At 49.9% G+C, this 20,765-nt stretch overlaps 1 protein-coding gene across 3 annotated transcripts in view; it reads left to right on the top strand.

Moving 5' to 3' along the window:
• LOC149866626 (alpha-2-macroglobulin-like protein 1) overlaps positions 1-20,765 on the top strand; it is a 43,898-nt gene that overhangs the window by 7,347 nt on the left and 15,786 nt on the right. For all 3 annotated transcript variants that reach the window (XR_016441933.1, XR_016441934.1, XM_090043964.1), the window contains exons 6-18: positions 1,611-1,764; positions 2,333-2,417; positions 2,952-3,072; positions 4,244-4,361; positions 5,627-5,736; positions 6,116-6,286; positions 13,373-13,603; positions 13,722-13,785; positions 16,464-16,609; positions 16,778-16,927; positions 17,762-18,016; positions 19,405-19,513; positions 20,261-20,423. Coding sequence is in view for 1 of the 3 variants with exons in the window: in XM_090043964.1 (XP_089900090.1) it covers positions 1,611-1,764; positions 2,333-2,417; positions 2,952-3,072; positions 4,244-4,361; positions 5,627-5,736; positions 6,116-6,286; positions 13,373-13,603; positions 13,722-13,785; positions 16,464-16,609; positions 16,778-16,927; positions 17,762-18,016; positions 19,405-19,513; positions 20,261-20,423 (1,877 nt within the window). In the remaining 2 variants the exon portion in view is untranslated. The remainder of the gene's footprint in view (positions 1-1,610; positions 1,765-2,332; positions 2,418-2,951; positions 3,073-4,243; positions 4,362-5,626; positions 5,737-6,115; positions 6,287-13,372; positions 13,604-13,721; positions 13,786-16,463; positions 16,610-16,777; positions 16,928-17,761; positions 18,017-19,404; positions 19,514-20,260; positions 20,424-20,765) is intronic.

Raw genomic sequence — 20,765 nt, 5'->3', positions numbered from 1 at the left:
TTTATATATACAGCACAAATCAGGACAAACATATCTATTTTTAATTAAATCAAAAAATATTATGGGTGTTTGATTTTTAGTATATAATTTGGAGTTCTTTTTTTGTTCTAAGATGGCAGACCCTCTTCCCCAAAGGAGTACTTCCAGGGGCAAGGGGAGAAACTTCCAGTGGCAAAGGTCAGAGGTTAGGGACGGGACTTCTGGTTCCGGATGGCAGCCAAGGGGTGGGGCTTCTGTCAAGGGGTGGGGCTACTCATGCAACCCTTGACAGCTTGCCAAAATTTGGTAAGTGGCCCTCCTCCTGAAATAATTGCATGCCCTTGTCTTAGGGTGATATCCCTTCTTGGACCAACTGCCTAGCTGTGATAGTTAGACAAGCTTTCAAATACAAGATGTGTTTCATCATGCAAAGATGTGTAAGAACCATGGATTCTGAGGGTTTTGTTATGGGGGCGCTGACTGTAATTGCAGTTGGGATGTTGACAGATTAAGCATTTCTTGCTAAAGCAAGCTGCGTCCCACTTGATGTCTGTTGGCCAGTGGGGAGTTTGCTTCTGATGATGAGTTGGGAAAGGGACTGTGAATATTTTCTTCAAGGTCTGATCTTTGTTGAGTGTAGGCTGTTGCTGTTTGGTGATTCTGCCAGTTGATTCCTGTGTTGGGTTGTGGGTGTGCCATCACAGGGGGGTTTCTTATTGTGTTGTAGTAGGTTGGGGTCTTTGGTTAGCTCTTTCAAATGTAAGGTCTGTTTCTGTACTGAAGTGTCCTTGTATAACGGAAGATTTTTTTTAGGCTGGTTAGGTGGGCATCAGGAGTGTTCTCCTTAGAGCAGGTGTGGTGGTTTCTGAGGGCATGACTGGAGATTACAGTTTTTTGGTGTGCTTGGGCTGACTGCTGGTTCTGTGGATATAAGTACAGTGGCCTGTGGGCTTTTTGTATAAGGTGGTTTGTATGGTGTCATCCTGGATTTGGACTGTGGTATCTAGAAACTTGATGTAGGAATATTCCAAGAAAGTTTGCTTGAGGGGTGATAGCTGTTAAAACTGTGGTGGAAGTCAATAAGTGAATCCAAGTGTTCAGTCCAGACGATGATCACAGCTACAAAATCCATTTGGACATTTTAGACATTTGGGCTGATTTCTACAGGCTAGACCATACACATTCAGTAATCACTGGCATTTTCTGCCCGCATAAAGTCCGCAGCTCCCAGTTTAATACGTGTGTGGTAAACAGAGCCCCATCACCCTGTAGTTGCTGATCTCTGTTGACTTACACAGCATGTACTACAGAAAATGACAGTGTGATAAAGTGTCTGTGTGTGTGTGTGTGTGTGTGTGTGTGTGTGTGTGTGCATGAGTGCATGTATGCATGCACCCTCCACTGACTGGGACTTCTTTGGCATTTGTGCTGCAGCCTGTGTTTTGGTAGCATCTCTTGGAGACGTACCTTCAGCTCCATAATCTGTTGAGTCCTTGCCTCCTGTAGCAAGAGAGGGGTGAATTTAATCCCTGCCACTGCCTTAAAGTTATGAGTGCCTGGGGTGTCCAGCTCCTTGTTATGGAATTCCTCTGTATTACTGGCATAACCTCCCCTCCCTGCTGCCTGGACAGGACCCCAAGGGGAACCGGATTGGACAATGGTTGAACGTGACCCCAACTCAAGGCATTATAGACCTGTCCTTTCCCTTGGCCGCAGAAGCACTCATTGGAGAATACACCATCAACCTGCCTGGCCTCAAGAACACCTTCAGGGTAGAGGAATATGGTAAGAGCCACTGGCCAGAACAGCTGAGGAGTGTGGTTTCTTACGTCCAGGCAGTTGGGGCCTTCCAGATGCCAGCATTTAGGCACAAGTGTGTGCTAGGCTCTGGTGAAACATGAGGAGCTCTAGCCAGCACTATCTTCACACAGTCCCCTGGCATCATCCCCCCACTACAGAGTCCCCAAATGTGCCTGGAAGCAAGAAGGGAGAGTTGTCTCTTGCATATGCCTCTGGGTTTCATGCCGTGTCTCATGCCCACAAACCTATGCCCTCCTTCCTCTTGGGATGCTTGCTCTCAGCCAGAGAAAAAGCTTACAATGACTGTCCTTCAGGCAGGTCTAAGTGCAAGCTGTGGGGCTTCATGCCTACTTGCTCATACCCTGCCAGTCTTCCTCCCCCCATTGCACAGATCTGTCTCTCCCTGTAGGACCTCTTTCTGGCCCAGTTGGGGAAAGGTGAGGGGAATTCTTTCTTCAGGTGTGTGGAGGTGGGTGGAGGAATCATTTGCCCCTTGCGCCCCACCCCTCTACCACATACGCACATACATGCAGTTTCTCTTACTTTCTCACAGTGCCGCCCAAATTCAGCCTGGCGATTCAGATGCCCTCAGTGGTTACCATCCTGGAGGAGCAATTCCAGTTTCAAGCCTGTGGCATGTGAGCTGACAGCTGGCATTTTCTAGACTGAATAAAGCCCAGGACAGTCCCTGCCATCCCATCCCTCTGAGACACCCTGCCATTCCCAATTCAGGATGCCCTTGTGCTCTGCTCAGAGTTCCTTAAATGAGCAAGGCCTTAGATACCAGGATGCATCCACTAACTGAAGCACATTCCCTGCAGTGCAGTACCCCAACAATATGACTCTATGGCAATGGAGGCCATGCTAATGCAGAGGGGAAGACTCCCTACCTAAGCAACCACCCCTTTCCTGAAGCATAGCACTTCCTAGCACCTCCCTGGGGTACTGGGGTCCACATTTGTATGGGGGAGAGAGTGCCACACTCCTACCTGCTGGTTTTCTCCATGAAGCACTAAGCTTCTCTGGGCCTGAGCAGCTTTGAGACTGTGACCCAGTGCAATTTGTATGGCTTCAGGCCAGATGCTGGCTGATGTTTATTTATCCAGCAAGGCCATTGCTGTGCGATTGTCTGTGTGAGTGAAGCTTTGTGTCTCCTCTACCCTCTAAACCAGGTACACATATGGGAAGCCAGTCCAGGGCAGAGTGCGGGCCTCTGTGTGCCGCAGGTGGATACACTATGGTGGGTACTCACTGAAAACAAAGGCTGATATCTGCCAAGAGTTCTCTGGCCAGGTAAGCACATGAAGCGGTGCTGTGAAGACTGTGCTCAAGAAATAGAGGGATGTTAAGGGGGAAAGAGTGTAGAAGAGTCATCTGCTATTGACCTAGTGCACCTTCCAGGAGGAGAGACTTCAACATAGGCAACTGGTAGGGGGTGCACATGCCCGCCGTGATGGGGCCAGTACCCCCCCGATGGCCAACACTGATGCTGTTGGTAGGGCTGGTGCCCCCGCAACAGGGCCGCTGCCGTTGGCAGCTTCTGCAGATGCCCCCACACCCCCAATTCAGGAGGCACCAGTCACTCATGGACTTCAAGATACCTCTACAAGATGACTCCTGGGGGAACTTGCTGAGTTCACTCAGGGCTGGGTTCATGAGCGAACCAGACCCTGGATTAAACCACAATACAGATGGACAGTGCCGCACAAGTGATACATATGCACACACACAGCACACATAATTTTGTCCCCCATGGGGCTGGAGAGGCCTTGGGCTAGATGTTCACATGGTGTAGACCTGTATATGACTATGAACATAGTCAAGCATTGGAGCAAGCAACCTAGAGAAGCTGGAGAATCTCCATGCTTGGAAACTTTCAAAAGCAGGTTAAACACTTGGCTGGGATGGTTTAGTCAGGGATGATCCTGCCTTGAACAAGGGGCTGAACTAGATGACTCTAAGAGGTCCTTTCCAACTCTACTTTCCTATGATCCTAGATGCTGATTTGCAATGGAGAGAAAGGGACAGTGTGCCTGTGAGGAGTGCAGTCCTCCAGTTCTGGGCCTCTTTCCCCTGAGGGATGCCAAAGTTGTGACACATCACAAATTTTACATGCATTTGCCTCCTTACTTGTGCATCTGTATCTGTTAGCATGGTGTTAAATAGCCTGGACACCGTGTTAAGAATGGATTTTGCCCTCCTGAAAAATATGAAGTACTCCAAGGGTGCAGGTGCTCCATTTCTAGGTTGTGGCATCTCTGTGAGCACGCAAGCTGGGGCTAATCATGTGATGACAGAATTCCCCCAGGATTTCTACATTTACAGAATAAATCTGACCAGTTCTACTCAGTTACAGCATTTTTTTAGCTCAAGAGGCTGGGGCTTCTGCCCTTGGTGCCCTGAGTTCTATAATGGGATTGTAACACAAATTTTTGGGTAACTAGTGCAATCATCTTCTTTCCAGACAAACCCTGATGGCTGCTTTGCTGCTATGGTGGACACTCAGATCTACAATTTGACTCTGTACAACAACTACCACTTCAGTTTAGAGGTTGTGGCCTTCCTGAAAGAAAGTGGAACAGGTACTAAGGGCTCTATATTTGGAGACTATCAATTGCCTCTAATGCTTTCCTCACATCATGAGATACCTCCTGCTCCCACAGAGGAACCTACCTTCTTCCCACTAAAACCTAGAAGAGTTTCTTTGTTGGCTTCCATGAGAGCTGAATTGATCCTATCTGCATAAGGAACACTTCACCCATGTGGCAGAGTGACAAAGGGCTCCTGGTGTAGACATCAGAAATGTCCTACTGGGTCAACCCACAGGTTCATCCAGCCCCATATGCTGTCACTCACAGTGGTAAAAAGCAGATGCTAAGGGGAAGATCATATAAGAAGGGACAATCCAAACCAATCCATTCTCTGCCCCTTTTCCCTAGAGCTTCCAGCATACAGCTCCCAGCTGTACTATGTGTTGTACCAATATAATTCTCCCCCTCCCTTGATTTGAGCTGTACTTGTTGCAGTCCGGCTGTGTTGGTGTAGCTGCATCTACACCAGAGATTTCTGCTGACTCAGCACTGTCAGGGTTGAATTGTTCTTTCTCCTGACTGATGGAGCTAAGCTGGCTGAGATCTGTCACGTAGACCTAGGCTGAGCTGACATCTTCAGAGTAGAGATGATCCTGCTGGTACTCAGTTGTTTCTTTTACTTTGGCTGCAAGGTGCTAGGTGGCTTCCTCTGTTCTTGCAGTATAACCTGGGAAAGGACACTTGGAATGAGAAGAGATTGCAGGAGACTCCAGAAACTTTGGAGTGGGCCCACACCCTCCTTGAGCACTGTCTGTGCCTCATTCAGTACTGATCACTGTATCCAGATGCATCATGACAATGCCTCCACCCTCAGCCCAGGCAACATAGGATGATACTATACAACTGATGGCTCAGGGCTTTGTCCTGTGCTAGTTCTAAAAATCTCGCCCACCAATGGGACTTCCATGCTCCCACAGCCTCCCATCCCCCTCTTGCTCTTAGTCTTAGGCAAATGTTTGCTAGTTATCCATCCTGGTACTTCCCCTATTTGTTCAGTTTCATCCCTTTACATCCTTCTGTGAATCCCTGCCAATGAATTCCTTGAGGCTGACATGCACTAGGTAGGACAGGCCCTACTGCTATTGCTCATCATACAGATAAGATGATTCTCCGGTGGGAAAGGAGCAGCCCATCTGCCCCCACTGTGGTATAAGACCATGTTCTAAACCACTGCATGGGGAGCATCCAGTCAGACACCCATCCAGTGACACCCATGTACCACTCACCCTAAATTCTCTGTCTGCCTCCTCCTATAGGGGTGGAGTTCAACACCACTCAGAGCTGCAGGGTCTCTTCTGCCATCACTTCTCTTCAGTTTCTGGACAAAAATATCTACTACCAGCCAGGAGCCCCCTACTACGGTAGAGTAAGTGAATAAGAGAGATACTGGGGAAGTCCTTCTCCAGAGGCAAATGGGAAGGCAAGGACTAAGTTGCATGGTCCTAAAAGTGGTCCCCTTGCTCCCTTAGTCCTCCTCCCTTTCTAGGTCTCTCTTGTCTGCAGGGATTTGAAGGTTGGCCACTCTGGAGCTGTTGGGGTGGCTCTGGGGATGTGTTTGTGGAGGTGGCCTTGGGTTTGCTATTAGGGAAAGGAGCTAGGGACAAGGGAGGGTCAGCAGCTGGAAGGGACTGTGGGCACATTGTGGACAGCAGGGTGATTCCTAAGCCAGGATGAGGGGGAGGGACACCTTTTCAGTCAGATACATTTACATTTCCACCTCTCACTTCTATTCTGTCTCCTTGTAGCTGGAACTGAGAAGTGCAGCTGGGACCCCGCTGAAGAATAGAGAAGTTTATCTCTCTGTACATGTCAGCAACAAAGAAGAGACTCAAACCTACCTCACAGACAGTACAGGAGTGGCCTCCTTCACTTTGGACACTTCTACATGGACTGATGGTGCCACAGTTTCATTGAAGGTTAAGCACAGCTTTCAAACGATAACATTTTGCATTTTTATTGAGATGTTAGAGCTGTAACTAGTGACTTCCCATGAAGAGTCAGGCCAGTGTCACCCTCCCATCAGGCAGGTGGGGAAATCAAAACCCTGGGAGGTAGAGTGATTTGCTGTGGGGGTATAATGGGACTCCATGGTAGAGCCAATATGCTCCACCCCTCATGCCACATATAGTCATTAAGCCAACAGGCATCACTGGGGAGAGTAACGTAAGAAAGGGACACAGGGCGCCATACTTGTTCCTGGAAAAAGTGACTTACAGCTGAGCAGGCAAAGACAATGTTTAGGTTGGCAGGAAAGGGCCCTGGAGGCAGGGCCAGATGGAGAAGGTAGAGGGAACTGGGCTCTCCTGTGTGGGAAAAGCAGAAGAAAGAAACAACAAGAATGAAATGTGCAAGATCAGGACGCAGGCAGGGAAGGCCAATGGAGGTGGCTCTGTTTAGATTGCCCCCATAACACAAAGAGAAGGAACTTAGGAGGCAGAAGAGATAAAAAAAAACACTTTTGTAGGGAATGCACAGTCACTGTGAGAAACTGGCTGGTGCAAGTTAGTATGGAGGCCAACAGTTTAAATGCAGCTTGGTAAAAGGTAAAGCCTGTATATCTGGCTTTGGTATCAGAAGCGGACTGGCCAAGTTTGCTGTTGACACCAAACTCTGGGGTAAAGCATCCATACCTGAGGACAGGAGGGTAATCCAGCCTGACCTTGACAGGCTCAGGAAATGGGTGGATGAGAACCTGATGGTGTTTAATACTGAAAAATGCAAGGTTCTCCACATTGGGAGGAAAAACCTTCAGCATCCTTACAGGTACGGTAGTGCTATGCTGGCTAACACTATGGATGAAAGGGACTTGGGGGTCATAACTGACCACAAGATTAATATGAGACTGCAATGTGATACTGCTGCTAGTAAAGCAACCAAAATGCTTCCTTGCATCCATAGATGCTTCTCAAGTAAATCCCAGGATGTCATCCTCCCATTGTATTCAGCCTTGGTGAGGCCTCAGCTGGAGTACTGAGTCCAGTTTTGGACCCCACAATTCAAAAAGGTTGTGGAGAAGCTTGAGAGGGCTGCAGAGGAGAGCCATGCGCATGATCAGAGATCAGGATAGCAGACCTTATGATGAGAGGCTGAGAGTCATGGGACTCTTCAGCCTGTAGAAGCACAGGCTCAGGAGTGATCTGGTGGCCACCTATAAGTTCATCAGGAATGCTTACCAGGATCTGGGGGAATGTCTGTTCACCAGAACACCCTGAGGGATGACAAGGTCAAATGGTCACAAACTCCTCCATGACCATTTCAGGCTGGACATAAGGAAGAATTTCTTCACTGTCCAAGACCCCAAGGTTTGGAAAAAATTGCTGCCCCCACTGAGGTGGTTCAAGCACTACTCTGAATGCCTTCAAAAGACACCTGGATACTTATCTTGCTGGGATCCTATGACCCCAGGTGACTTCCTGCCCCTTGGGCAGGGGGCTGGACTTGATGATCTTCCGAGCTCCCTTCCAGCCCTAATGTCTATGAAATCTATGAAAACTTGTGGGTAAGGCCTGAGACTGTCACCCACGCAACAGTGGTTGAAGGCCTGATTCTGCAAAAGGCCTTTGGCATGACTTTGGGCAAAACATTTGACCCCTTTGTCTCCTTTTCCTACGCTTAAAGTAGGATGTTAATAATTACCCTGGGGAGAACTTACTGGGAGCTCCCAGCCTTGTATAGTCTTATGCAGTGCCCTTGTACAGTCTAGTGGAGTACCCCCTTGCCCTTGTATAGTCTAATGGATAACCCATTCCAAGCGTAGCTTCTAGAGTGGCCTGGGCCGTAGCTTCTATAAAGGCCACTCCTGGCTTCTTGGACTCCCAAACTTAGCCTTTTCATTCTTGACACCCCTCATAGACCTACTTTTAGACTTAGTTCCTGGAGAGGTACTTTACCTCTTCAAAGACATGTGGTACACCTGAAGTCACATTCAGTGGAACCTAGGTTCACTCCCTCAACAGTCTCTGTAAGGGAAAACAGCTCTGGCTGGTTTCTCTCATATTTTCATAGTTTCTAGGGTCGGAAGGGACCTGAGCAGATCATCAAGTCCGACCCCCTGCCATGGCAGGAAAGAGTACTGGGGTCAAACGACCCCAGCAAGATGTTCATCTAACCTCTTCTTAAACACCCCCAGGGTAGGAGCCTGCACCACTTCTCTTGGAAGCTGGTTCCAGACCCTAGCCACCCTGACCGTGAAGTAGCAACTCCTGATATCTAACCTAAACCTACCCTCTGCCAGCTTGTGACTGTTATTCCTGGTCACTCCTGGCAGTGCTCGGGGAAACAGTGACTCCCCCAATGCCTGCTGATCCCCCCTGACTAGTTTATAACCGGCCACAAGATCTGCCCTCAGCCTTCTTTTGTGGAGGCTGAACAGGTTCAGGTCCCGTAGTCTGTCCTCATAGGGCCTGCCCTGCTGCCCCCTGATCATATGAGTGGCCCTCCTCTGGACCCTCTCCATGCTGTCGACTTGAAGTGCGGCGCCCAGAACTGGATACAATACTCCAGCTGCGGCCTGACCAGTGCCGCACAGAGGGGGAGGATCACCTCCTTGGACCTGCTCAAGATGCATCTGTGGATGCATGACAAGGTGCGGTTGGCCTTCCTGACCGCCTCCCCACACTGCCAGCCCATGTTCATCTTGGAGTCAATGATGACCCCCAGATCCCTTTCCGTCTCTGTGCTGACAAGAGGGGAGTTCCCCAACCTGTAGGTATGGTGCCGGTTGTTCCTCCCGAGGTGCATCACATTGCACTTGTCTGTGTTGAATCCATCCTGTTCTCATCTGCCCACCCTTGTAACCTGTCTAGGTCTGATTGTAGCCTGTTGCATCCTTCCAGTGTGCCCACGTCCTCCCACATCTTAGTGTCATCAGCAAATTTGAACAGGGTGCTTTTTACCCCCTCATCCAAATCGCTGATGAAGATGTTGAACAGTGCGGGCCCGAGGACCAAGCCCTGGGGGACCCCACTGCCCACATCCTTCAAGGTTGAGAAGGACCCATCCACTACCACCCTCTGGGTGCGGCCCTCCAGCCAGTTGGCGACCCATTTGACTGTGTGGATGTCTACACCACAGCCCCCCAGTTTCTTAATGAGAACAGGGTGAGACACAGTGTCAAAAGCCTTCCGGAAGTCCAGGAAGACTATGTCCACTGCTACCCCTGCATCTAATGATCTGGTGATCTGGTCATAAAAGGCCACCAGGTTGGTCTGACAGGACCTGCCACTGATGAACCCATGTTGGTTGCCCCTAAGCATGCAGTCTCCTGCTGGCCCCTCCTGGATGTGTGCCAGCATAATTTTCTCAAACAGCTTGCCTAGGATCGAGGTGAGACTAACCGGCCTATAGCTTCCTGGGTCCTCCTTCCTGCCTTTTTTGAAGATGGGGACCACGTTGGCCCTCTTCCAGTCCTCCAGTACCTCACCAGAGCACCATGAGTGCTCATAAAGTTGTGCCAGGGGACTTGCAATGACCTCAGCCAGTTCCTTTAGAACTCTAGGGTGGAGATCATCCGGACCAGCTGACTTGAATACGTCCAACCCCTCCAGAAGCTCCCTAACTAAATCCTTGCTAACCCGTGGCCCAAGTGTGCCTCCCCCGGGGCCCGAGGGGGGCCCAGCAGGGAGGTGGCTGTTCTGGTCCCTACTTAGGAAGACAGAGGCAAAGAAATCGTTAAACATGTTAGCTTTGCCGTCCGGTGTAACGACCAAGTTTCCCAACGCGTCCTGCGAGGGCCCCACATTACCTGGGACCTTCTTTTTACCCCTTATGTATTTAAAAAAGGACTTCTTATTGTCCTTAATCTGGGCAGCTAGTCCCAGTTCCATCTCTGCCTTGGCCTTCCTAACTACCCCCCTACATCCCTGAGCAACTACAGAATAGTCCTCCCTGGTGATGACCCCTTCTTTCCATTGGGTGTAAGCCTCCTTTTTAGCAAGGAGACATTCCCGGATGCTTTTGGTGAGCCATGGAGGCTTGTGTGCTCTCCTGCTCCCTTTGATCCTCGTTGGAATTACCTTCCTTTGGGCTTGGAGGATCGTCTCCTTAAGGAGCAACCACTCTCCTTGGACACCTGGCTCGCCTCCCCTCTGGGACCTCAGCGCTTCTCCAACTATCCTCCTTAGCTTGTTGAAGTTTGCCCTTCTAAAATCTAGGGCCGCTGCCTTACTGCATGCCTTTGCCACCTTGCACTGGATGGTGAATTCCAGCAGGCGATGATCGCTGTCGCCCAGGTGGTCAAGCACCCGCAGCCCCCTCACCAGGTCATCACCCGTGGCCAGCACTAGGTCCAACAAGGCGTCCCCCCTGGTGGGGCTGTACACCTCCTGGGTTAGATGGAGGTCCTGCACTCTGGCCAAGAACCTATGGGAGCGTTCAGACCTGGCTGACTGCTCTTCCCAGTAGATGTCCGGGAAGTTCAGGTCCCCCATGACAACCACATCCTTAGCCTTCACTACCTCTGTGAGCTGACCCAAGAATTCCTGGTCAAGCTCTTCTCCCTGGTTGGGAGGTCTGTAGTAGACTCCCACCATTAAGTCCCTTTCCCCTCAACTGCCTTGTACTCTAACCCAAAGCACTTCAGAATGCCCCTCCCCTGGCTCCTTGCTAATTGATGAGGATGTGTATTCCTCCTTAATACAAAGCGCCACGCCCCCACCCCTCTTTCCTATCCTGTCCCTCCTGTACAGCCTATAGCCCTTGACATTCACCGCCCAATCATGCGTTTCATCCCACCACATTTCCGTAATCCCCACTATGTCCGGGCTGGCGTCAGCCAGCAGGAGGGTGAGTTCCTCCTGCTTGTTACCCATACTATGAGTGTTTGTGTAGAGGCATTTGAGGCCTCCTGTGGGTGTGTGTACTGACTCCCTAGTCTCAGCGTTAACCTGGCCCCTCTCTCTTACCTGTTTGATTGCTTCGCTCGTCGGTCTGGGCTGGGCTGTAGTTGTGGGTGCTGTTTGGTCTGGCAGTCTGATGTTTCCTCTGCCCTCATCTTCCCCTTCCCCTGACGAGCCTAGTTTAAAGCCCGCTGGAGGAGGTCCACCAACCTAGAAGAGAACACATGCTTACCTTTAGGGGAAAGGTGGAGCCCATCCCATCCCAGCATGTCTCTCATCGTGATGTGCTGGTCGTGGCTGAGGGAGCCAAAGCCCTCCTTGAAGCACCATTCCTGCAGCCACCAGTTGGTCTCCGCGATGCACGTTTCATGCCGTCTGCCTCGTCCACTCACTGGCGGGATAGAAGAGAAAACCACCTGTGCGCTCATCTCCTTCAGCACGCACCCCAGAGCATGGTAGTCCTCCATCAGGCGATCAAGGCTCCTCCTGGCTGCATCATTAGTGCCCACATGGACTAGGACCATGGGGTAATAATCAGTGGGCTGGATTATGGTTTGGAGCATCCCTTTCACGTCCTGAATCCTCGCTCCAGGTAGGCAGTACACCTCGCGTGCCGAGGGGTCCCAGCGACAGATGGGGCCCTCCGTACCTCTCAGGATGGAGTCACCAATGACGATCACGCGACGCTTCTTCCTCCTGGCCTTCTTGCCTCTTTCAGCTTGCACGGGACGCGGTGAGCGTGGAGTTGCCTCCTCCCTGGTTTCGTCCTCTCCTTCCTCCTCCTCCTGGGCTGCCAGGACTTCATACCTGTTCTCCAGCCAGACTGGAGGAACTGGTGCTGCCGTGTCTCGGGCAGCCCTGGCACAGGAGGTGACCGTCTGCCACTTAGCAGTGGAGGGCTCATCTTGAGGTGCATCCTCCTTGGTCGTACAACCTTGCAGGGAAACAAAATATCTGTCAATTTCCTTCTCTGCCTCCCTGATTCCCCTCAGCCTGCTAACCTCCTCCTGGAGCTCCCTCACCTGCGCCTCCAGGGCCCTAAGGTGGGCACCTGCAGGACAGGTGTGGGGGTCTCCAGTCCCTGCCCCCACAGGCCTTGCTGGGCAGCTCCTGCAGGCCAGGGGGTTGGGGGATGCCAGCCCCCCCGTGGGCTCCGTCTGGGTGGAGGCCTCAGACAAGCCCCGGGAACGCCGCGCCTCTGAGAGTCTCAAGCCTCTCAGACTCTTCTTAACCTGCCTTTCTCTCTCCTCCCACCTTGTCTATGGGAGTTTTTTCTTTCAGAATCTCTTTGCACTGTCCTTCCTTCAAGTGCCTCCCTGGCACCAGAAACAGCAGGAAGTATGAAAGTGAACACTTCTCCTAGCGTGCTCACACTGCAGTGAAATGCATGATGGGTGGCTTGTATCTTCCTTTAAAATGCTCAGCTTTTAGTCTTATTGCACAGGGAGGAAGTAAAGGGGTTAGAAGTATAATCTAGTTGCTCAGAAACCAGGATATCAGCCTAGGTGAGTGGTACTCAAGCTTTTGGCCCTGCAGGCCAGATGAGGAAGCCCTCTGTGCCAGGATCAGGTCTCGTGCTGCTTCCTCCTGGCCCGCATACCCAGACAGGGCTCTGCATTGCTTTGACTGGCCACGGCATGACAGGATCAGGCCTAGATGCCCACACCTTCCCCTCCAGGCCCTGGCTACTGGAATTGGGCCCTGAGATCCAGCACCACCCCACCTAGCCTAGCACTGCCTTGCCCCACCTGCACCACCCCTCTCCTGCCCCTCATGCCAGGATCAGGCCCTATGCTGCCCTGTGCATCCAATCTAGCATACAGGGCAACTCATGGGTCCAAAAATGTGGCAGTAGGGGGTGGTGCCACTTCCCCCTGCTGCCAGATTTTTAGACTTATGGTGACTGGGGCATGGATCTGGCCCATGGGCCACAGTGAATGAATGATCCAGTTAGCAACTGGTACCTTGTGGTATCGGGGTAGGTACTAGTTACCTAGTGATCTGCTCATGGCCTGTGGAGCAGGCTTGGTGGGAAATGCCGCTTGCACACAGAATGTCAGGGGACATAAAAATGTGTCACTATTTCCTGAGGGAGTACAGAGCCTACCCATGGTTGGACCTGGGAGAGGCCATCACAATATGTGTCTGCCATTTTCTGCCTTTTAGGCAAAGTCCACGTTGGAAATACCCAGAAGAAGTTTCACAAAAGTCATTCCATCCTACGGCACTGACATCCTCTCTCTGGAGGCCTTCTATTCTTCCAGCAACAGCTCTGTGAGAATCCACCCTGTTCAGGGGGTGCTGCCCTGTGGGGAGAAGCAGCAAGTTGCCGTGAGCTATCGCCTCTTCATGACAGAGCTGGAAGACGGAGCTGCCCAAGTGGAGTTCTACCACCTGGTGAGTACATAGAGGAGGCAGTGAACAGGGAAGGAAGCAGTCTCTGTAAAGGAGGCCCTGGGACTGTCTTAGCACAGCTAAAGACCGTCAGCTCATTGCTGTCTGTGTTCCTTGTCAGGTTTTGGCCAGAGGATCCCTTATTCATTATGGCCAGAAGACAGTACTTCTTGATGCCCAACTAGGTAAGTCCATAGCACCTTCTAAGAACAGAACAGGGATATAAAAGGAAAACCTCTTTGACCATATTTTGAAGGTGACAGAGACCAGAGCGTGTGAGAGTGACAGGGACAGCACAGGGATACAAGAGGAACCAGTGGTCTCCCAGAGCCTGCAGTTCCGTAGGCAGCCAATGTAGCCCTCCTTTCCTTTGTCCTCCTACTCTCTCCTTCTCTGATCATCTTACCGCAGTTATATTCAGTCAGGGTGGAGTGCTGTGAGGTTCTTTTAAAGGTGCCACAGAGTGCTGTGCAATATTAGGTGTGCAAACACCTACATATAATTCATCAGAAAAATCCAGAGATTTCAAACAAGAATCCAGAGTCAGAAGCATACTGACCTGCTGTGGGCTTTCTGAGTTCTTTGCAATGGATGAATTGCTATAGTTTTCTCTAGTCAAGAAATGAGTGAAGGTTGAATTTGCATTTTCCACAAAGTGCTTTAAGTCTAACTAGAGGGTGCCTTGAGTCCAAAAAGGCTTAGAACTATTGTCTTATGGGGTTCTTATCCTGTCAGAGATCACCTGCTAAGCTGGAGTGGCTTGGGCCAGTTATTGGCCTGAAGACCGACAGGAGAAAAAAAAGGAAGGTGATGTGAGAATCAGTGTAGAAGGCCCATTGAGGAGATTGCTTTCTCCTTTGGGCCCTCAAGAGTCCATGAGGGGCTCTGCTATGGGGAGAGTAAGGAAAATTCAGTAGAAAATGACAGACATGCAGCTCTCTGCTCTAACTTATGGTGCTTCACAAAAAGTGCCATGAGTTAGAGTGACCCTCCCCTCCCCCACAATCTTCCCCCCTGTTGGGTTGGGGGGGTGGGGGGAATTGAGATCAACTTCGGAGTTGATTCAGCAGAGAAAGGCTACCTGGCTACAGCCTCTCTCCCCTAGCCCCTCCCCCCCACCTGACTCCAGTGCTGTCTGCAGGATTGGAGCAGGGAAAAGAGAGGGAGGGGGAGGGAGCTGCAGGCTGGGGTTTGCCCAGCCTGAGCAGGATGGGGAGCGGGTTTGGGGGAGGTTGCAAGACAGAGAAGCTTCAATCCACCCACCCCTTCAATCCACCCCTCCAGCTCAAGCTGGGCAAACCCCATCCCAGAGCTCCCTCCCCCTCCCTTGTCCCCTCTCCCATCCTGCAGACTGCACTGGGGATGGGGTTGAGCCCAGCCCTGATTGCACGTAGAGACAGACAGTAGTTAATGAAGGTGCTCCGCTTTGGAGCGCCTTCTGGACCCGCATATGATGAGGGTTAATTAGTCATGCAGTCGGGCACCTTTTAAGCACTCTGAAGCCATGCATCTCTGTCAGGGTACAGCTGTAGAGCACCTTCAGGGGGTCAATCATGCAACAAATGTCAGTTCTGTAAGTGCCCTAGGAGACAATATCCCTTGTAGGAACTGCAACCCTCCTGGTTGCTGTTAGGCGTGCCCTAATCAACATAGTGGGGTTTCTTAATATAGCAGTAAACCCCAAGGAATAGTGTTCAGGCCCATATAAGAGGAAATCAAAATAGATTTCGTTGAGCATGAACAAGTTGTGTACTGTACATACTGAGGCAATTACTTTGCTAACCTTGTAAAGTTCTCCCATCAAGGAGACCTCCGGTCCTTATCTATGTGTGGCTAATTCAGGAGGCATGCAACGCGTATCTGAATTGCCCTGAATTGTCTCTAAATTACCCTGCACTGGCAGCATGACAGGGAATCTACCTCCTCTGATTTAGCTTCAAAAACATGTTCGTAGCTGGTAGCTTGGAGGGCCAGTTGGTCAGCTTCCACAGCATTGCTAAACTTGCCAGGAGCAGAGTTTATCCACATTTTGCTCTTGCAGAGTTTAGAAAATTTGTGGGAGGTCAGCTTCTCTCCTGAAGGCCAGAGGGATAGTGGTGGTTGGAAAATGTTTTTCCAAACCATTTCCATCAGAAAATGCTGCTTTGACAAAATTGAGATTTTTATTTTGCACAATTATATCAATGTTGATAAAATGTTTATTGTGGTGGGGGGGGATGGACAGGAATTAAAATTATCCTTTCTGAGATGTTGGAATGTTCCATGTTGGCATTTTCAGAATGGAAATTTTAGATTTTTGGATTCAGAATGAAAATTTTAGATTTTTGGTTTCAGAATGACTTTGCATCTCAAACTGTGTCCTTAATGCATAGAAGCAAGTGAAAAAGAGGTAAAAAAATCACAAGGTCATGTTTCACATTTATCAGAAAAAGCATATTTTGATTGATCCAAATGGAAATCCTGTTGTTTTGTTGCAGAACAGGTTTCAGGAAGTTGGCTTGTCCTCTGTTTGAAATAAAAAGAAACCAATGAACATTGCTCATTGGTTGGACATCCATTCTCTAGCCTACTTTCCATCAGAGCCCTGCAGAAGCTAAGCCTCCTAACAAAGCCCCATTGAACACCTATGCCAGCAATTCTCAATCAGGGTATCACAACATCCCAGGATTCTGTGAAATCCTTTTAAGGGTGCAGAAGAATTGATCTGTTTTTTTCCATAGTCATGAAATGAATGAAAGCTAAGAACTGACATGTTGAGGGGTTCGTGGAGTCTAAAAATGTTGAGAACTATTGGCCTATGTTCTGTAGTAACAGGGTTCTCTGCAGCTCTTTAAATCTCTCTGTTTGTGTCTCCTCCATACAGCTCATTATCAAGGGACCTTCAACATCAGTCTTCCCATAAATGCCATGTCACCCTCGGCTACCATGTTGGTTTATGCTGCTTTCCCTGAAGGCCGGGTGGCTGCTGACAGCACCACCCTGAAGGTCTCTGAATGCTTCAGGAACAATGTAAGCTGGGAGTGTACATGGGGTACAGACCACATGGAGCACCTGCTGTTTCTTGTCTATTGACTGCTTGGGAAAGAGGGGTCATGCCAAGAAAGACCCTGCTAGCCTTTCTTCTGGCCTTTTCTCTTCTCCCTATTCATTGAGTGTCTTCCTTGTGTGCTGTTCTAGGTGAACTTGGGCTTCTCAGAGAAGATGGCCCTCCCTGGGTCAGCTGTTCACCTCCAGGTGCAAGCGGCACCAGGGTCCATGTGCAGCATCCGTGCTGTGGATCAGAGCATTCTCCTCATGAGACAAGAGGCAGAGCTGTCTAGGGCCAGTGTGAGTCACTCAACTGTAAGGAAGGCTGAGTCATGCTGGCATCAGGAGTATCTCAGTTCCCTGTCTGGCTTCAGGCCCTGGGTCTGCAGGTGTGATGGCTGTTACCAGGGGTGTGAGTGGGAAGAGTGTACAACCTATGCCTGAAAAAAGCAAAAAGCCTATGCCTGACTTGAACCTTCAACCCCAAACCCAACTCCCATCTTTCACTTAACAGGGATAGCTTATACAAGAACTGCTCTCCTTCAGTCTAACACATTATTATAGATTTTCAGAGTAACCAAATCCAAGTTGTTCTACCACTACTAAATGTTATAGGACACAAGCACAGCTACCCCCAGAGGTGGAACCCTCTGAATCTCATTTCCTGACCCAATCAATCCTCCCAGCTGTGACAGGGGTAGAAACAGTACACAAGAGATGAGAGGCTCCATACTCCAACCTCCAACTCTTCAGTCCAGGTGGTCCAATCCATCTAAGACTGGAAATGGAAGTAGTGCCCTTGCATTGAAAAGGTTTGTCTCCCCCTCCTCTGGCCTATGGCCAGATTGCACATGGCACCCAAGATATGAGAGCCAGGTACTCCAATCCCTAATTCCCTGGTGTGTCCTATCCCATGCAGGATGTCCAGACATGCTGTAGGCCATAGGAAACATCTTCTCCTGGCTTGCTTTCAGGCCTCAGCTATGATCCATGAGCTTCAGGAGCCACTATGAATGAGCCCTCCTCCCAAATAGTGTCCCCCAAGCTGCCTCTAGAGCATAAGAGTTGTCTGCCTTCCCCACTCTCATGTCTCCATTCGTGCCTGGCTGCATGTGTGTCTGTTTCTATCTGCAGGTGTACCGCCTGTTCAGCTATCCCAAGGAGTACCCTGATGCCATTAGAGACCCTTACAGTGACCCCTGCATTAATTATCAGCGTCACAAGAGGAGTCCTGGGGTCTCAGCATCTCCAGGCAGTTCTACCGCTGAGGATCAGACTACCATGCCTCCAACAATGCTTCCTCCTAAAGTAATTTCATCCTTCATGCAGACGGACTACCCCACCTACTCCTACCCGGTGTCCCTGCCAGACCTACATGAAATTCTAAAGGTAAATGCTCTTCCCATACCTCAGCCATGTGCCTGGAGCCCTGGGGCCTTTTGAATCCCAGAACTTGCCTTTCCAGATCTCCAGATGCCCAGTTTCTTACTTCCAGATCATTTGCCTTAGGTGCTCAATACTCTGGATACACCAGATACTAAACTTAGAGATTTCTGCAGTCCCAGACTCTCAGCTTCCTAAAACTGAGATCCCCAAAGCCATTGTCCCACAGACCTCACTGCTTCTGGCTTCCCTTTCTCCCAAATGCCCAGACTCCTAAAGCTCAAAATGCCTGAGCCCTGGACTTTGGGGTGAGAGGGCAGAAGGGAGAGAAACAGAGAAATGGGTACAGCTGAAGTGTGGAAGGATAAAAGAGAAAGAGAATGGGGAGGGCTGGAGAATAGAGGGAGAGAAGGAAAGAGGAGAGAACAGAAGAAAAAAAAGGAAAGGGCAGAACCACTACCAGAAGTTGCACCATTACCACAGGAGGTTGTAGAGGCAGATAGTATAGTCAGGTTCAAAAAGGGACTGGACAAATTTAGAAATGATAGCTCCATTAATAGCTGTTAAACAGAACTACCAGGGATGTATCTCTAAACCAATAATGGTGGATGGTAGGGAAGGTATGACAGGGAATAGCTCACTCCAGATCAGTGGTTCTCAACCTTTTTAAACTCAAGGCACCATTCATTAGACTCAAGGACTGTCCTTAGAAAATACCAACTTGCAGCTTTCAATCATTTCTTTACTCAGGAAAATAATCGAGCAACTCTTCTGTTGAAAAGAACTCAGAAAAGCCACAACTGGTCAGAGTGGGTTTGACAGTATGGATTCCCATTTGAAATCTCTGAGTTTATCCTGTAAATTGTGTATATGTGCACCTATGAGTTGCTTGGCACCCCGGTTGAAAATCACTGTTTCACATATACTGCTCTCCCTTTAAGCAAGGGCAGCCAACCTGTGGTACACATGCCACAATTTGAGAGCATAGGACCTGTGTTAGAAAGTGGTTGTCAGGCATCCTTTTGACATGACTTGTCCAAAGGAACTGATGCCATATAAACATGGTTTCAATGCTGGTGGTGCATGCTTGAGCCAGAATGCTGGCATGTGTTCTTCTGTCCTTCCAGTTGATATGGAGGATTTTCCTAAGACATCACTGATGAAAATGTTTCAGGTGTTTCTGATATATTGTCCAGGTTTCACACACATACAACAGGGTAGCCATTCTAACCTGGCTGTCACTGAGAAGCTCTGGGTGGGCACCAGGTGCAGCTCAGTGACATGCAGGATGTTGGGGAAGTTGTGAATGGGATGCTGAGTAGGCACAACAGGTTAGTGTGTGGTAGGAGAGGGCTGGCCTAATCCTGGTTTCTTCCTATTTTTTTCCCACACAGAACATAGGTTTGAAATTTTTGACCAACCTTCAAATCAAGTCTCCTGTTGAGTGCCGCAGCGAGGACAATTACTACCTGGACTTTGCAGTGCCTGAGTTTGATTATGAAGGCTAGTCTCTCTGGAAAACAGCATAGCAAACTGCGTGAAGAAGGCTGAAGACATTGCCTGTGTGGGGTTGTGTGCCAGGGAGTCAGGGCAGTTTTTCAACAGTACATGGAGGATGTTACCTAGATTTATCACCTCTGGGGTGCATGGTTTCTGGCAGAGGTGAAAGGGGATTGAATGGGATGCTTGTGGCAGGGTTACTGGGGGAGGTCTCTGGCAGCAGGGAGGAGGGTGAAATGGTGAGCGTGTGGTTAGGGAAGAGAATGAGGGAGCTGGCAGAAGACAGGGGAATCTGTTAGGGGCCTGGTAAGGTGTGAGGAGCCAGGCTTCTCTGGAAAACAGAATAAGCATGGGTGAAGCATGGGTGGGAATCTGGGCATCCACCTTGGGTAGTGGTGGTAGGTGTGCTGAAGGAAGATCAAGGAGCTGTGTGGAGGATGAGTCCCTCCTGTGGTGTGTATGTGGTTGGCCCCTAGGGGAAATTGATAATACTTGAATAGGGCGCAGGGAATCAGGTGAGGAAGATGAAATTAGAAGAGAAGGAGAGGGCTTTCAGGAGTTACTTGCGAGAGAGAACGGGATCAGGGTGGGAGGATGGAGATGTGGGGAGTTGGCTGCTGCTCTACAGTTATAAGGGTTAATATGGCACATGAGATATGGGGCATTGCCATCAACTGTGCTCTCCCTAGCTTGGGTCTCTTGCCCCCTGTGGGGTCTTTTGGCACTAACAGGCTGACTTGACATTCCTAGGAATGAAAGATAAATCATATGTTGTAACCAGTATGGGATCTGCTGAGAAAGAAGAGGTAGCTGGTCCTAGCAATGAGCCAGAAATCAGCGAGACGGGTGGTGAAGCCATGCAGCCCCGCTCCTGGTTCCCTGAGACCTTCATATGGAGTTTGGTCCCCATCAAGTAAGGTGCCACGCTACCAGAGGTTGTGACCTCCTCAGACCCACTGGCTTATCTGGGTCAGAATGGGTAGAGTGTGGGTGGAAGCTAAGCCTGGGGAGTGCTTCAGCTACTGAGAGCAAGGAGGGGCTCTGCTGTAATCTCTCTGTATGACCTTGGGCAAGTCACTTAAGTTTTCCAGGCCTTCCTTCCCCAGCTGTAACATCATCACCATCTTCTCAGCTCTCTCATTCCGAGTGTGTGTAAGTGTGTGTGTGCAGGGCCTCACAAGCTAGGGCCCTAGTCATTGCCAGACTTTAGGAGCTCTTTGGTACTCACATGGTACTCACAGCAATGCAAGGTTGG

This window comes from Crocodylus siamensis, chromosome 4, assembly GCF_052110815.1.
Source record: "Crocodylus siamensis isolate JL-2025a chromosome 4, ASM5211081v1, whole genome shotgun sequence".
Classification (NCBI taxonomy): Eukaryota; Metazoa; Chordata; order Crocodylia; family Crocodylidae; genus Crocodylus; species Crocodylus siamensis.
This window is presented reverse-complemented; position numbering and strand designations above follow the sequence as displayed.